General features: G+C 38.4%; 2 protein-coding genes across 2 annotated transcripts; one reads left to right on the plus strand and one right to left on the minus strand.

Moving 5' to 3' along the window:
* Positions 1–1,180: 1,180 nt before the first annotated feature.
* LOC139711829 (INO80 complex subunit B-like) lies at positions 1,181–9,607 on the minus strand. Its single transcript, XM_071623682.1, has 8 exons — positions 9,496–9,607; positions 6,608–6,809; positions 5,732–5,823; positions 4,880–5,046; positions 3,932–4,096; positions 3,371–3,427; positions 2,648–2,763; positions 1,181–1,901 (listed from the first exon to the last, which is right to left on the minus strand). Exons 1-8 carry the CDS (start codon positions 9,530–9,532, stop codon positions 1,766–1,768), a joined length of 972 nt encoding a protein of 323 aa, XP_071479783.1. The 5' UTR covers positions 9,533–9,607; the 3' UTR covers positions 1,181–1,765.
* A 1,795-nt stretch (positions 9,608–11,402) lies between these two features.
* Positions 11,403–14,960, plus strand: LOC139711348 (dCTP pyrophosphatase 1-like). Its single transcript, XM_071623249.1, has 5 exons — positions 11,403–11,541; positions 12,696–12,774; positions 13,338–13,369; positions 14,196–14,230; positions 14,752–14,960. The coding sequence occupies exons 1-5, from the start codon at positions 11,459–11,461 to the stop codon at positions 14,958–14,960; spliced, it is 438 nt and encodes a 145-aa protein (XP_071479350.1). The 5' UTR covers positions 11,403–11,458.
* The last annotated feature ends 108 nt before the right edge of the window (positions 14,961–15,068 follow it).

Here is a 15,068-nt window from a genome sequence, read left to right on the forward strand (position 1 = left end):
TAGCGTACACACTCTTAGAGTCCTGTGTGGCTCATTTTCTTTAATCTACATGTGTATGTACGACACATACATCACAAAATGAAATTGACAGTATTTTTCTCATTTACTACAATATATCATGATTTATTTCACAATGAAGTAAACACATGGAGACTTGACACAGTCTTTCCTGTTGTGGAGTACCACGATAGCATCTGCTGCCAATAGAAGGCATGCTAGCGTGAATAAGTAACCTTCTGTGTGTCACGTGACAAGCACTTTGAGTAGAAACTTTTACCACTAGATGAAAGTATTCCTCTAGATGGTGCTGCTCTGGCATGCAATTTGATACAGCATGGGGATATGTTTACTTCAGCGACGGATGCTGAATTTCATTCAAGAGAACAAACACTGAGAAAATTGGGAGCAGTGCAGAAATTCAATGCACAAAGGGTACCTATTTCTTCTTTTATCAAGAAACACTTTCATAACACACTTAATGAAATGTCAGACTGCATAATACAGTGGATTCCCGTTATAACAAAGTTCGGGTCCGGCAGTTTCCTTTCATTATATCAAAATATCATTATAACTGAAAGAATAAACAATAAATATACATAGAATGGATAATGTTGCGGCCTGAATTTTTACTTCATTGTAACCAGAATTTCATTATAACTGTGTTCATTATAACGGGAGTGCACTGTAGACAAACTTTAGTGTCTGAAAATGTGCTAGTAATATAAGGCTCATTACATATATGCAGGCATATAGAGGCTTTGGGTAATTCTGCAAGCAAAACAAAGTTTTAATTTCTCTCTTAAATTGGCAATGTTTTGTTGTTGAATTTTGTTCTTATTTTGTGCTGATTTAATCAATGTAACCAGTCCCATCGAGTCTTTTCTAATACAAAATAAACAGTAAATTTCAGAGTTTCGAATGTGATTACAAAATCATAATATCTACATCAAAATATCCCCTAGACTCCCTAAGGGTAAGTACTGATAAAAAGTCCCATATGCCCCAAGGTTTCTGGGGCCCTAAGGGTGCTACAAAACATTGTGTGCTGCTTAGTGTCATGTTCATGATTTGGATGCCATAGTCCTATATCACTGATATCATCCAAAGACCAGCATCATTGGTCATTAAATTGAGTTGAAAAACAGAAGAATAAAAATCACGATGAGGAATAATAATTGAGAAATCTCAGAATAAATTCAGTGAAAATAGATACAGCTATACTGCATACACGATATATTTCATAGATAGTTCCACATTGTGCATTCAACCAGTGGTGAAATGTCCTACAAGTTCCAAGTCGCAAAATATATTTTGGGAAACATTTGCCACAGGGCACCCAATAGAAATTTCATAAAATTACAAAGAGCAGCCAATTCCATTTCTTTAGAATCCTGTCAATTACCATCAATCAGAGGTAACTAATAGAATTAAAAGTTTACCAAATGATGACGAGGAAGGAATATCATGAAGGCATGGACGGCTAACAGGCAACAGGTAGCCAAAACCACAACATAGCATTAGCTCACTTGGATGAGCTGCTACACATGAGAAGCTACCCGAGGCATCCTGCAGTTATCTTGGGGGAATTCCCCCTGCTTGTTTCACCAGGCTGAATAACTGAAGGTCTTCTAGTTGGACTTGAACAAGCGCCCTTGTCAGCAAAGTGAACGCTGCAGAAATTTATTCATCAGTCCCATGATCACAGTTACAAGATTGGGAGCACGGCAAGGCGATCCATTATGAGGTCACACTGAATGGTGCAGCATCACGTTGCCCATATAAGGCTCTGATTCTTCCTGTAGCATTCCAAGCTGCAGAGGGGAACACCAGTCTTTGAACATGAGTACTTCTTGGCATTCCGACAGCCAGCGATTCCACATGTGATGACAGGTTTGATGGGCCTGATGAAATGAGGTAAGCCAAAATGGAATACAGAGGTCATAGGTGATAGGAGTATCTCATAAGTCTTTAACATCTTTTGCAAATATCATTTCCCAAAATTTGTGCTATGAAGATGGTATGGACAAGCTACATTCTCTTTCAAATGGAATTCATAGCATTTTGTCAACCTTACATTAACATTCATTATTGTGTTGGCTAGAATACTTATGAATAGACAAGATTCACAATCCATCAAAGATTTGTCACTTCATTCCCTTCATTCTGATCTTGATTTTGAACTGTCCTTCCCAAAGTTTGGGAGAATTTCCATCTTATATGCTTTTTAAAAATGCACATTGTGCAGATCACAACACTTGAGAGAGTTAGGATGACACGAGGAGTGAGAAAACAATCTGGAAATGTGCATGAAACCAATGAGGTGCTTGGCACTGCAGAATGACATAGAGTAATGCACCATGCCTCTCAGAACAAGCAAAGAAGTTTTCATTTCATTCATTATCATCTGAGGTGCACACTAATAGAACATTGGTATGTGCAGAACAAATAATATGTGCATGCATTTAATACAAATAACAATGTCTTCAAAAAATGACCCAAAACAAAAAATGACCAAGATGACTCAAGAGCAGTGGTACAAAATTAGTGAGGTATATAAGAAGGGCCCATATAATGATAATGGCAACATCTCTTTGATCGCGGCACATTTTACCTCAAAATAACACAAGAATGCTGAGTTAACACTTACAGAGCTGACATTTTCTCTATTGGGAAGTCATGGCCAGCTGGGTAGGACAATGAGATTCCACTGATACCATTGATGTACCTAATGTGGGGCACCTCAAGACTTCTCTTCTGTTTAGCCTGTTACATAACAAAGAAACAAAACCAAAACACTTCATAATACATCAGATTGATATACAAATGCAGGGTTCAATTAGAAACATTTCCCAGAACATGTTAGATCAAGCATAGAAGGAAGACTAGCTGGTAGTGTCTATGAGAGCCATGTGAAAGCACCTCAACAGTGGCGAGTTCAACTGTTTTTAATAGTGCTCCATTCCATTAGGGTTACCTTCCACGGTCTTGGCTCACAAACAGCCAATGCAAATTCCGACAGTAGAAGTAATTACCAATTTCTCCATCTCATACTCTTTTTCATCTTTTTCCCTTTTTTTATCAATTAACCCTTTTAAATTAATTTGTGTCCTTAGGGCAGAAGTTTAAGGAAAGGTAATTTCAATTCTTGTTTAGCGGAACATTAGCTCATCACGTTTGAAACAAAGGCAAAACTACTCTGTGGATGCGATGACTGTATATTGTGGTACGGTACCCACTACAGCTGTACTATCAATCTGATCATAACAGCATAATAATGACTGTGAAATCAAAGTGATTGTTGTCTTTTGTCGTTATAGATTTGTGGAAAGTTGTCGATGATTGCTAATCAATATTTCAGAAGCAAACTTACCTTTGCAGCTTTGGTTTTGGCATCTTGCTTCTTTAGGAGTTTTTCTATGGTTTGTTTCTGCAACAAAGGAAACATTCAGAAGTTTGGGATACTGATTCAGATTGATGAAATACTGCCTAGTTTCAGATCAGCACTGTTCAGTGAATCATGGCATTAATATATAAGACTTCAAATATCAATCATACATTTCTGCATAATGAAACAAGCAAATATTGACATCATGACCCAACATAAATGAATGACCATGACATCAATCATTTCATTACCAAAACTAAGATAGAAAGCAGTTGCTACACCTATCAAACATATCTTACATTTGAATCTGTATAAGTACATCATGGAACAAATAACCTTTAATCACTTGTCTTCGGTTACTTTGCTGTCCATCAAAGCATTGCACAATTTAAAGGAAAATTTTTTTTAAATGTTTTTCTGGATCTTTATAAAATGAGGGATGTCACAAAGGGCATATATTGCACAATCAATCAGACTTTGTGCCAACAAATGAGTGGCAAGGCAATATCATAAATGAAGAGCCAGCACTGACAGAGACTGTGCTACCTTGTTCTCTTCAACCTTCCGTCTCTCCTGTACACGTCTCCTCTGGGCTTTCTGGGCCTTCTTCTGCAGCATCTCCGCCGTCATCTCTGGCACCTTGCCCTGGGCCCCAAAGATGCCAGCTGTTGGGTCGTCATCCTCGGCTGTAGCTCGCTTTAGGAGGGATCTCTATTAAGAGAAATTAGAAAATCCATGACGGAATTGTCGAGGAGACATTTTTTGAAAGACGCAAGCTAGCCTTTGCAAATAGCGAATCCTTCTTAAATCATCATACCTGAATCACTGCATAACAAGTATACAATTTTTTCCCCATGAAAAATATCAAATTCTCCTGAAAAAAAAAAAGAAATTAATGTTGTTGGGATTTTTTCCTCCTCTTGCTCAGCAACACAAAAATGTAGCTGGCTGGTGGTGTCTTGGCTGATTGCTCTCCACATATCCTCTTTGCCTCGGAAGTTTGAATTGGTTGCAGTACACTTATCTAGCATTCTCTCTTCTGTTTATTTGTTTGCTTGTGTGTTGTTGTTTTTTCTAATATCTATAGTCTGAATGACGATGAAAACAGTGATGAGAGTGACTATAATTATGGTTACTCCAATGCCACCATTTACGTATACTCAAGTCCAACAGGGTGCTTCATTTAAATCAATTCACAGTCAACTGTCCATGTCTGTGTAAGGTCCTGGTTATAACAAGGTTCCCCTGCACTATGACAGCTCTGTGGCAAACTTATGTAGATAGAGTGCACTCCCGCTATAACGAACACAGTTATAACAAAATTCTCGCTACAATGGAGTAAAATTCAGGTCCCAAAATTATCACCTACATACCTTTTTATAAAATCAAAATTAAAATTAAAATTTCAATATATGGAAAGAAACTGCTGGTCCCGAGGACCTTATTATAATGGAAGTTGCCTGTATCATCCACCACCTGTTCTCCAAGTCTCACCTGTCTGGCAGTCAACAAGGACTCATCTTTAGGTTTTGGTATCTCGCCATACTCGTCCAGCTCTCCCGCCTCTAGGGCGTCCAGCCACGCCTCTTCCTCTGCCTCCTCCTTGGACAGTTTGGACACTGACCGACCACTGGCCTGAGATGCCGTGCTGGGGGATGTGCCTTTCATTTTATATAAAACGATATGGAGATTGATTGGCATGAACTATCGAATGAATAACTATCAATCATAAGTTTGCTTTCATTCATGCACTAACCTGCCTACATATCACAAGGCACTTACAACGCACTGATTTGTATAGTTAAAATTTGTCATGCATGTTGATGATAGCTTTGGGGATACCTTCTTGGCACATGTATACACTTTGTATCAGTATGTGAAGACACACAGGAAACATATAAAGGCATATAAAGTTTACTTAAAAATTGCAGAGAAAAGAATAATGACTTTGTGCACATAAGATATTCAACCAAAAAAAGTCTTCTTCACAGTGGTTCACAACTTAAAATTTCAGCATGTTGCAGGCTCTGAATTGTGAGAATATTGCATAAATTGTTTTTGCACAGAGTGCAAGTCAAGAGTGGGTGCAATATTTCGTGACCTATTTCCTATTGTGCTGCTTACATGGGATGTTCTGTTTTATGTTTTTTAGGCAAATGTTCTAAGTAGTTTGATGTTTATCATGTTTAGCACACGCTTTTCACATGTTTGATTACATTTTATTTTGAGCATGTTGCCAATTCTTGAGGATGTTGCGTACAATGTACCATGCTGCTGGCTTCTCAGCATGTTGCAGCGACATGCTGAAACCCCTCATGGACCACCCTGCCTTTCTCTTTTTCTTACCACGCAAAGTGTCATTACTGGTGTCTTCTCCCAAGATGTCTTCCTCATCACTTGGTTCGTCGGATGATGCTGTCACGCTGATCTTGTCAAAGCTGTATAGTGAAAATCAGATACTGTAGATGAAAAATGCACCTCCCTGAGACCAGAAGTGATGGCCATGCTGGTAGTATCTTAACCTTTCAGAATTCAATATAGAACGGGTTAACAGACATTATAACACGAATTAAACTAGAAGCAATGACTGTGATGTCTTGTGAAATGCATATGTATAAACAAAAGCAATATAATGAAGATTCAATAATAAATACTGCATTATGCTTCATCCACAATGGAGGTGTTTTAAAACACAGATGTGTGTTTATATCAGTTCAGTCAGTCATTTTGGGAGGGATACAACTGTATGCTGAAAATTGGGTGTATTGCAGTCAAACAGATGTAGGATAGGATTTGGGGTTGCTCAATAAACCTAGCAACATTAACTGCCTTTCCTTCCACCCAGACTGGTCAGAAGATATCAGGTGCAACCACTCTGCACTGCAAAATTTCCAAATCTTAAGTAGTGATGTACAAGTAAATATAGTGCATATACATAACACAAATAACACAAATATGCAAACAAATCAACAAACAAACAACATTATTGAGGATTCCTGTTCGGTGGAATGGAATTACAGTCAACTATGCTTAAGTCAACCTCGGATGAGTCAAATAATCGCCTAAATCAAAGGTCTTTTCAAGTTCTCTTCTCTTTACATTCTATTGACTTAAATCCCTCAGAAGTTGCATTTTCTCGAAGTCAAAGCCATTTCTTCATTTCAAATAGATTCAATTTAGGCAAGGTTGACTACATACCTTCTCCTCATTTAACAATCTTACCTCTTGGTTCTAAGTGTTTGTCCACCGATCTTGATCTTGAGCTTGAGCTGTGGTTTGCCAGTTAGTGAGTCTGTGGCTTCAACTAGTTCACTCTGCCCCGTGTCTGAACTTTGGCCGCCACTCATCAACTCGCGATGGCGCTTGTGCTTCTTGTGCTTGTGTTTCTTGTGCTTCTTGTGGTGCTGTGGACTGCTAGTGTAACCTTTTGAGTCAAGACATGAGAAGCCAATTCAGTAAACCAATATGAAGATGTGGCATGGGTGACCCTATTGCCATTTGATGGAAATGTGAAACAAAGGATGACCTTGAAAAATCTGTAAGTTAGTAGTATACCAGCTTTTAAACTATGCAAAACTAAAAAAAAAAAGGCAGATGACAGATATAATCTGCTTTCTAAAATCTGTTATAAAGACTTAGAATTCCCTGAATGATACTTGATTATAAATCGATGTCAAGTTCAAATAAGAATATTTAGATAATAACATCACTGAACAAGCCTGTTTCCAGACTGTACATAATTCTCCTCCGCACATAAAGCAAGTGGCCTTTGATTCAACAGGGTTCCATGAATAGACCACTCTTACAAATAAAAAATGGCGCATATTAAGTGCGAAATTCAAACTATGCAACTACCTCCACATGTGTTCCGAAGAGCACAACAGTGGGCCACGTCGCCGGACCCCCGAAATCATTGTCGCGACCCTCCAGGGTCAGCTCACATAAGCAGTTCAACGGGTAAGTAAACGGGTAAGTAAAGTTGTATAGCAACACATATAGACTCGTTTTATTCCAAGTTTTGAAGTTACTAGTCCGTTTATCTGCATTGAATCTGTAGGGCGTGTACACTTACAGCCATGATGGCAGCCGTTTCTGAGATAACTTGAGCGTGATACGCAATATTTATATTTTGCATTCCACCCGTGCTAGAATTTGCGGTAACACCATGGTTCGTCAACGTGTTCAGGCGTTGAATCTCTCGTACAGCGTGTGGAGTACATGGAGAACCGCGCTCTCGTAGTGCGATACCGTGCGATGTACTATGTATAGTTTCACCCGCACGTGGCACGCGCACTAATACATTCACATAGGCAGGGCGAGCGCACGGGCCGTACTTCGCGAATGTCGAACCACAGTTACCCGGTGCCGAACAATGGTCACAGGCGTTCGAACAATGGTTGCAGCGCAAGCGTATGGATCATGCACGCTATTTTGATTCCGCAACTTAAGATGTCAAATCAGGGGCCACTTGCTTTACATTTAATACACTTTTTTTTTCTTTTATGACGTGTAATGTTCACTATTAATAGCTTAATGTTAGACACATGCAACAAGCAGAAGTGAGGGTTCCTATCCAGTTATTTAAGATTCACAACTGCATAATGATCATGCATCATCCCTGGTGCTGGTCACCATTGATGTAACGTTACCAATAATGCTATCATTGAAGGTCAATTTTATTTCAAAATAGAATCGATATTAGAACTCTAGTCCAGAGTAGACTAGAGTAACTGCGTCAGTAAGCGGCCGTGCAGCCGTTCGCGGCAGGTACAACATACACGGTAATATACAGCTAAACACAGCATTGCACTGTCACATGCACACTACACATATACTAACACACTAGCAATCAACAAAAACCAACCGATAAAATGGGCACGATCTCTGACGAAAGTGAAATTTTCTCACCTAAATGACAACATATCGCATCCAAAATGAAATTTTCGGTACTTCTTAACATAACAGTTAAGAAACAATGGTCCACGAAACTGAATTTTTTGTCGTTTTCTCGATGTTCATGGATTTTGAAAACATATCCTCACGTAAAATAGAACTTTCGCGAGCCGATGTGGGCCGCCATTTTCTTCGGAAAGTGGATGTTACCATCGAAAAAAAAAGAGAAAAACACGAGAAAGACATCAACAACACCGCCAGAATTGCGATCTTGTTTGCAGCCAATGCATGTGCGCATGCTATTTTCGCGTGCTTTCGCAATGGGAATTGGCGCTTACGCAATGTTCGCGAGACATGTGAAGGCGTTCAGCTAAAGATCGCGGAGCACGCGCGTATTGCATAGGGATTGTACATCGTGCCGCAAGCAGAAATACTACGTCGCATATCGCCCTTATCAGCGAAAATTGCGCCGGGTTTTGCCCTGGTAAATCATGAAAACTGCGTTGGTCAATGGTAAATTTCTTTCATGAAAACAATTGCATTAATGAATAATCTTGTCTATGATATATGAAGTGGTTGAAAATAATTTGCCTGATTTGTTTACAAGTTGGAAAAACCCTCAACAATGCTTAAACTGCCGCAAACGGGATATTTTACTCTAGACAACTCTAGCCTTATATAAATATACACCCGCATCCGTTTCATACATATCCCAGTGGTCAAATTTTGGACGCCATTGGTTGAATAAAGGACAGGTTGCTATCATTTAATGTTAAATTTACATCTTTGTAATTCATTATTTAGTTTTACATTCCAGCAGTTGCACAAAATTTAATTTACAGACAGCGAAGCGTACGTACGTACGGTAGGTGTGCATTCCTACATGATTACCTGGCTGTAATGCTATAAAGTGTTACTGCTACTGCTAGACACATCAACACTACTGTCGATCCGTCGATTGACCCGGGGAGGTATCACCTCGTACCTCGACCTCCCTGATTGAACAAACCTGTCTGTGGCTGTGCCCTGTGGCTGTGATGCAGAGTATCGGTAAACGGTCGGATCACAGACGTTTGTCATGATTTATACGTGTGCCCACATACTTAAAACGCTGTTGTTGATTAATGAGCTTGCGGCTCGCGTACCAAATTATCAAAATATCCCAAGAAAATACGTGTTCCCACTACAATTTACCATCAAAAAAAGATTGCACTCACCATCTTCAGCTATAGCTTGGTCTCTCCGTTTTCCCATTGTTGCATAAATTGTAAATATCTGCGATTTATCTTCTGGCAGTTCTGCTGCTTTTTCGTGAAGATGTTGGTAATCGCTTCATTGCTGCGACAATCAACGCGGAGGGCGCCAATCAAGCTACCGCCACATCAAAACACCCCATTCATTGGAACACGATGGTTTGACTTGGGCCATGGCATTGACAGTTTACTCTCTCTAAGTTGGGAAGAGAGAGTATGCTAACAATTGCAGTATATTATCTCTTCCCAATTAACCATTACCTTTTCAAATGATAATTATTTCCTTCCATTCAAATAATACCAGAAACATCAATTATTTTGGAATTACTGTACAACATAACAGAATAATATTCCTTGAGTAAAGTGACAACAAAGATGAAAATTTTTGTTATGTATTATTTTTTTTTCAACATGACATGTAAAATACCATTAGTACAGCTACATTTTTTTTTGAGAAAAAATGTAGATACCATAGAGTAAATACAATATATACCACACCCTCCCTTCCCCGCCCACTTTTGTTACTGTTTTCAATCAACCATGCTGTCATGACACCAATGAGGGAAAGCTCGGAAAGAACACAATCAATTATTATCCGCACCCAATTAGTGCACTGGAATCATAAGCATGTGTAACTGGAATGAAAATGCCCTCTATCCTTTCGTAAATTCTAGCATAGATTTCAATCTTTTACATGCAGACCACATTTAACTAGTAATAGAAACTGCAGATACATAACGGGAAAGATTTGATAGATTGTTCCTAATGTGCGCCTAAGTCATTCTTGCCCGTTGAGCATTCGAGTTTGGGTCATTTATTTCCTTACTGTCTCTGCGCTGACAGGAAATTTTTAGAACGTGTAAGCTAGATCTGCAACTGTAGGCCTATTTATGAAATTATGAGAGAACGAAGAAAGGATAAATGATAGGGCCTACCAATATACAGTTATAAAAGTTTTTAGTAACTATCAATATAGCCTGTATGGGCAGGAATTCTGTTTCTTTTTCTTCTCCGTCTTCTTCTTCTTTTTCTCATTTTTAAAGTGTGGAAATCGATTCGATCAGCATTAAGCCTCGTTTTAATAGTCTTTTATCTAAATGAACAGGATGATTTGTATGTGATCATGCTAATACTTTCATTATAACATACTAAAATAGTGTACGCATGAATAGGGGTGTATCCCCCCCCCCCCACACACACACACACAGACACACACACATCCACTTTTTGTTCTTCATTTTTAAAAAAAAATGATAATAATACTTGGAAAATAAGGTTCAGAAAAATCATATGCAACCAAAAATCAAAGCAACGCATGACTTTCCGAGAGTTCACGGCTTGAAAATTCTGCTCCATGAAAACGGGGTAGGGGAATTCTTACTGACCCTTTAACCCCCCCCCCCCCCCCCCCCCCCCCCGCCACAAACACACATGCGCACTAAACATTCCTCTCCCCCTTGCATGTATGTGTGTATTTGTGTGCCAGTGTATTATCTTGATCGGTTCCATTCCAATATAACAAACTGAAATCTATCATCAGATCGATGAGGATGATGACTGTTCGTCTGTATGTAATCAATGAATTTCATGCACTGGGGGAATTCACAAATTCCACAAGTCAGTTTTCAACGCCATTAGGCCTACTAAAAATAACTAGTATATCAATCGGTCGCATCCGCGTAAGTGCACCCTTGCTAGATTAAACAGTATATTGTACCCCACCTCTGCTCATCCTAAGATCTAGATGCCGACAGATTGATAACGCCATCTACGTTGACGAAGAGCCAGTAAATAAACAACCGCACGTGTTTCAACTTCCTCCATCTGATGAGCGACTTTCTGAAGGATTATCCGTCACGTTGTTGATCCCAACCACTTACACTTTGTTTGTCAGCCTTAAAATAAGCCATCTTTGTACACATGAAAAATGAATTCGTCTAATGGATCAAACGAGGTTGCTCAAGAAAATCCCAATTTCAAGTTCAGCGCAGAAACAACGTTTGAGGAGTTGTAAGTGACGTAGGCCTACCAATTGGTGTTAGTCCCGTGCGCCTATAGTGATGTCAGTTGATTTGATGGTGCCCTTGCCCGCCCGCGACGCAACCAGACGCCGTGCGAAACCGCGACTTACTACAACATACAGCGACAGGGATGTGTGTAGTTAATGTGAATATTAAATGGTGCCCATGAAACGAAATGTGGAGAGTTGTTTTTCTAGTTTCATAGCTACTTCTGCGAGAAAACTCCGCATGCTAAGGAGGCATAGAAGGATCGATCGGATCCGTAAGTCAGAATGTAAATGCTGAGCTGAGGTTTTTAAACTTGCACTGTAGGTGCATTGTAATTTGTGGCGATTAATTTCTATTGCATTGGTGTGCATATTAAGATGCAAGTAAAAATCCATCCCTCAGTTTAGATGCTGCAGCAGCTTGGTGGTAAAGCTCTCGTGAGGGCCCATACTGGTGAGACAGCAGCGATCAAGGGTTGTTGGTCGGGAGCCCACTCCAGAGTGTTATTGTTCTAGAAAAGTGACTCTGAGTGCTGGTACAGTTTGGTGCGAGGAGGAATCATCTGTAGGTTGTTAAGGTGATGATGCCGTGTGTTGCCGGGTATCTTGGGTGTGGCATAGTGGGTTAATGGCAATGTTTGCAGCAATCCTTCGTTTCTCTAGGCCCTCTCTTTCAAATGATACAGATGTCATATTCAATTCAATTCAACATCAATTTTACATAGCATTTTATCTGAACCTTGAACATGATAAATTGGGCTGTCTTAATTTTCATTTCTTAAATATTTCTATTTGTCTATGAAGTGATGGTATCATGAAAGCTTCAACTCTATGGTAGCTCTATAGTAGGTAAGAAGCATTTTATGACAGTTCAATCGTCAATTTTGTGTTAGATCTACAGTATAAGGCTGCCCTTTTAGAGCTTTATTGATTTATAATTCTTGATAGATAAGTATGGCTGTTGCGTAATTTTATTTGGAATAGAGAGATGGGTAAAATTCAAATCATATTCTTAGTTTGAGACTTTAAACTTGATGCGGCGCTCAACTGATTTTTTACCTGCCAATCAGCTATCCGTATGTAATTTTGATAATGTGTGTTTCTGGTGTGAATTGACTTTTGTTTCATTTCTGTTTTTGTTTTGTTGTGTTGTCAGGAGACAAATGGCAGACAAATTTGTGGAAGACAGGGACTGGAACCAGTATCACTCACCAAGAAATCTGCTGTTAGCAATGGTACTTGAAGTTTGATCTAATACATTCCTTCCTCACTGGCATGTAGTGTGCAACATAAGCATCACAAGGATCTCTTTATAATTTGAACTATGATATCTTACATTTTGTGACCTTGTATGATTAATGTCTGTAAGAGAATGATAATTAATACTAATTATATTGATAGCAAACCAAATGTTAATTTATGCTCTGTTAGTAATATCTATCATAGTGAAATTACTAAGAATTTCTTTCTTTTTTATCCAAATGGCTCAAGGTATCTTCATGAAACCTAGCCTTGCATGTATTGCCCGACAATAGTTTTCTTGGGAAGTTTTAGGGCAAGAGGTCAAAGATCTCAAAATGCTAAAATGACACTATTTAGAGCTGAAATTACACCATTTTTGTCATGCATGTACCTAGGAAATGCTCAATATATACACCTAATTAAAGTTGTCTTTTTCAGTTCTGCATATACTTCACACATGAATATGGTGTTTTTGATTGTTGTCATCTCTGTGAAATAATTTTGCATTGGGCAGACATGTAAACTTTTCTTTAAAATGTTGATTTGTTGCCCTTAGGTTGGTGAAGTTGGAGAGCTGGCCGAAATTTTGTAAGTAAGATGATAATACACCATTATCCCTCAGATGTATGCACTTTGTTCCACTTGTCCTGTGTGCATGTGCTTGCCCATTCTTGAGATTTACATTTTTGTGGTATATTGTATTTAACAAGTACATCAGGAAATGAAGACTTTAAATGCAGAAACAGATGTATCATTTGTTATAAATTTGAGATAGTGAGATTTAATCTCCTGAAAAACAAAGACAAATGATTAAAATATATGCGATCATTTTCATAATATCTTCTAAAGTATTTTATGTCATGTGATGAATGCAGTACCATTTAAAGTTTTTGTTTTTCTCTGTTTGATGATGACTGACCTTTAAAAAAATGAAATGGTGGAGGTTTTTTTTTTTTTTTTTTTTGCATTCAAACCCTTCAAATATGTGAATGTTTCTATTTGTTTTATTCTATTTGATCTAAAGACAGATGACACAGGGCTTTTAATACAAGTTTAATACATGTTTGATTAGGAAAACCTCTGTAAATTCAGTTTGACTGGTACTCTGTAGCGTCATCTTAAAATGTGCCATTGAATAGCTGGCATGCAAATTGTCATATGTAAATGTGTTGGAGCAAACAAGTTAATAAAACATGTGCTACGTACTTTCGAATGAGATTTGAAAAGATTTGAAATGGTGCAATGCTAGAAATATGAACAAATGGCCAAAGTTTCATAATGAAGCACATGCACTAAAAAGCAAATGTTACCACTACTGTAGCTGTGCCCAAAATATTGTAAGTTTTATTATGTTGTTTTAATTTTGTTTTCCTACTGTTTTGAAAGTTCTCTCTATTTTAATCCCTTTCTGTAGCCAGTGGCGAGGAGAAGTGAAAGAAGGTCTCCCAAGTAAGTTAACATCCTACTCCACAGCACCAAATCTATTCACATAAAGTGCATGATATATATTCCCTTGACCCGTCCCCAAGATCTGTAGGACAAATTACATTTTTCATGCCCCATGGAGGAGCAAGGTCAAGTCTTCTTTCATTGTCCAAGGGAAAAGATTTTTTGAGAAATTTTGATTCTGTCATATATGTATGTATATATATATATATATATATATATATATATATATATATATATATATATATATTATATACATGAAATTAAACAAAACTTTCAAAAAGTTGTACCTTCTATACAGATCATCCAATGTTCTTCAAACTTTCGCTGTTTCATCATTTTGCCTGTGTGAGTGGGAAAATGTCCCCCTTCACAACATAGAGTAAAAATTTTATTTTAAGCATACACCTTTATATGGTGATGGCATCAATTTGATTCTGTTTAAAAAAGAATGAATAAACAGTTTTAAAAGAGTATATGTGCTACCCCATTGTTAATGTGTCCTTTTCAATCTATTTCTGCAGATTTTTCAGAAAAAGACAAAACTCATGTAGCCCAGGAGCTGAGCGATGTACTCATCTACCTGGTCCGCCTCGCCCAGAAGTGCCACGTGGACTTGCCTCTCGCTGCCAAGGAAAAGATGGCCCTCAATGAGCAGAAGTACCCAGCGGAGAGGGTCAGGGGGTCAAGCAAGAAGTATTCCGAGTACTCCGAGAGCGGGGAGAGAAAGTGATGATGCAGTGGAGTATGGGGAAGGACATTCTCATCTGCAAGACATCAGTGCAGAGAAGAATGCTGATGAATGAAAAAAACATTTGATAATTATCAAGGAAACATTTGA

Source organism: Diadema antillarum, unplaced genomic scaffold (assembly GCF_040938485.1).
Source record: "Diadema antillarum isolate AM-2024a unplaced genomic scaffold, OU_Dant_1.0 scf00000040, whole genome shotgun sequence".
Lineage (NCBI taxonomy): Eukaryota > Metazoa > Echinodermata > Echinoidea > Diadematoida > Diadematidae > Diadema > Diadema antillarum.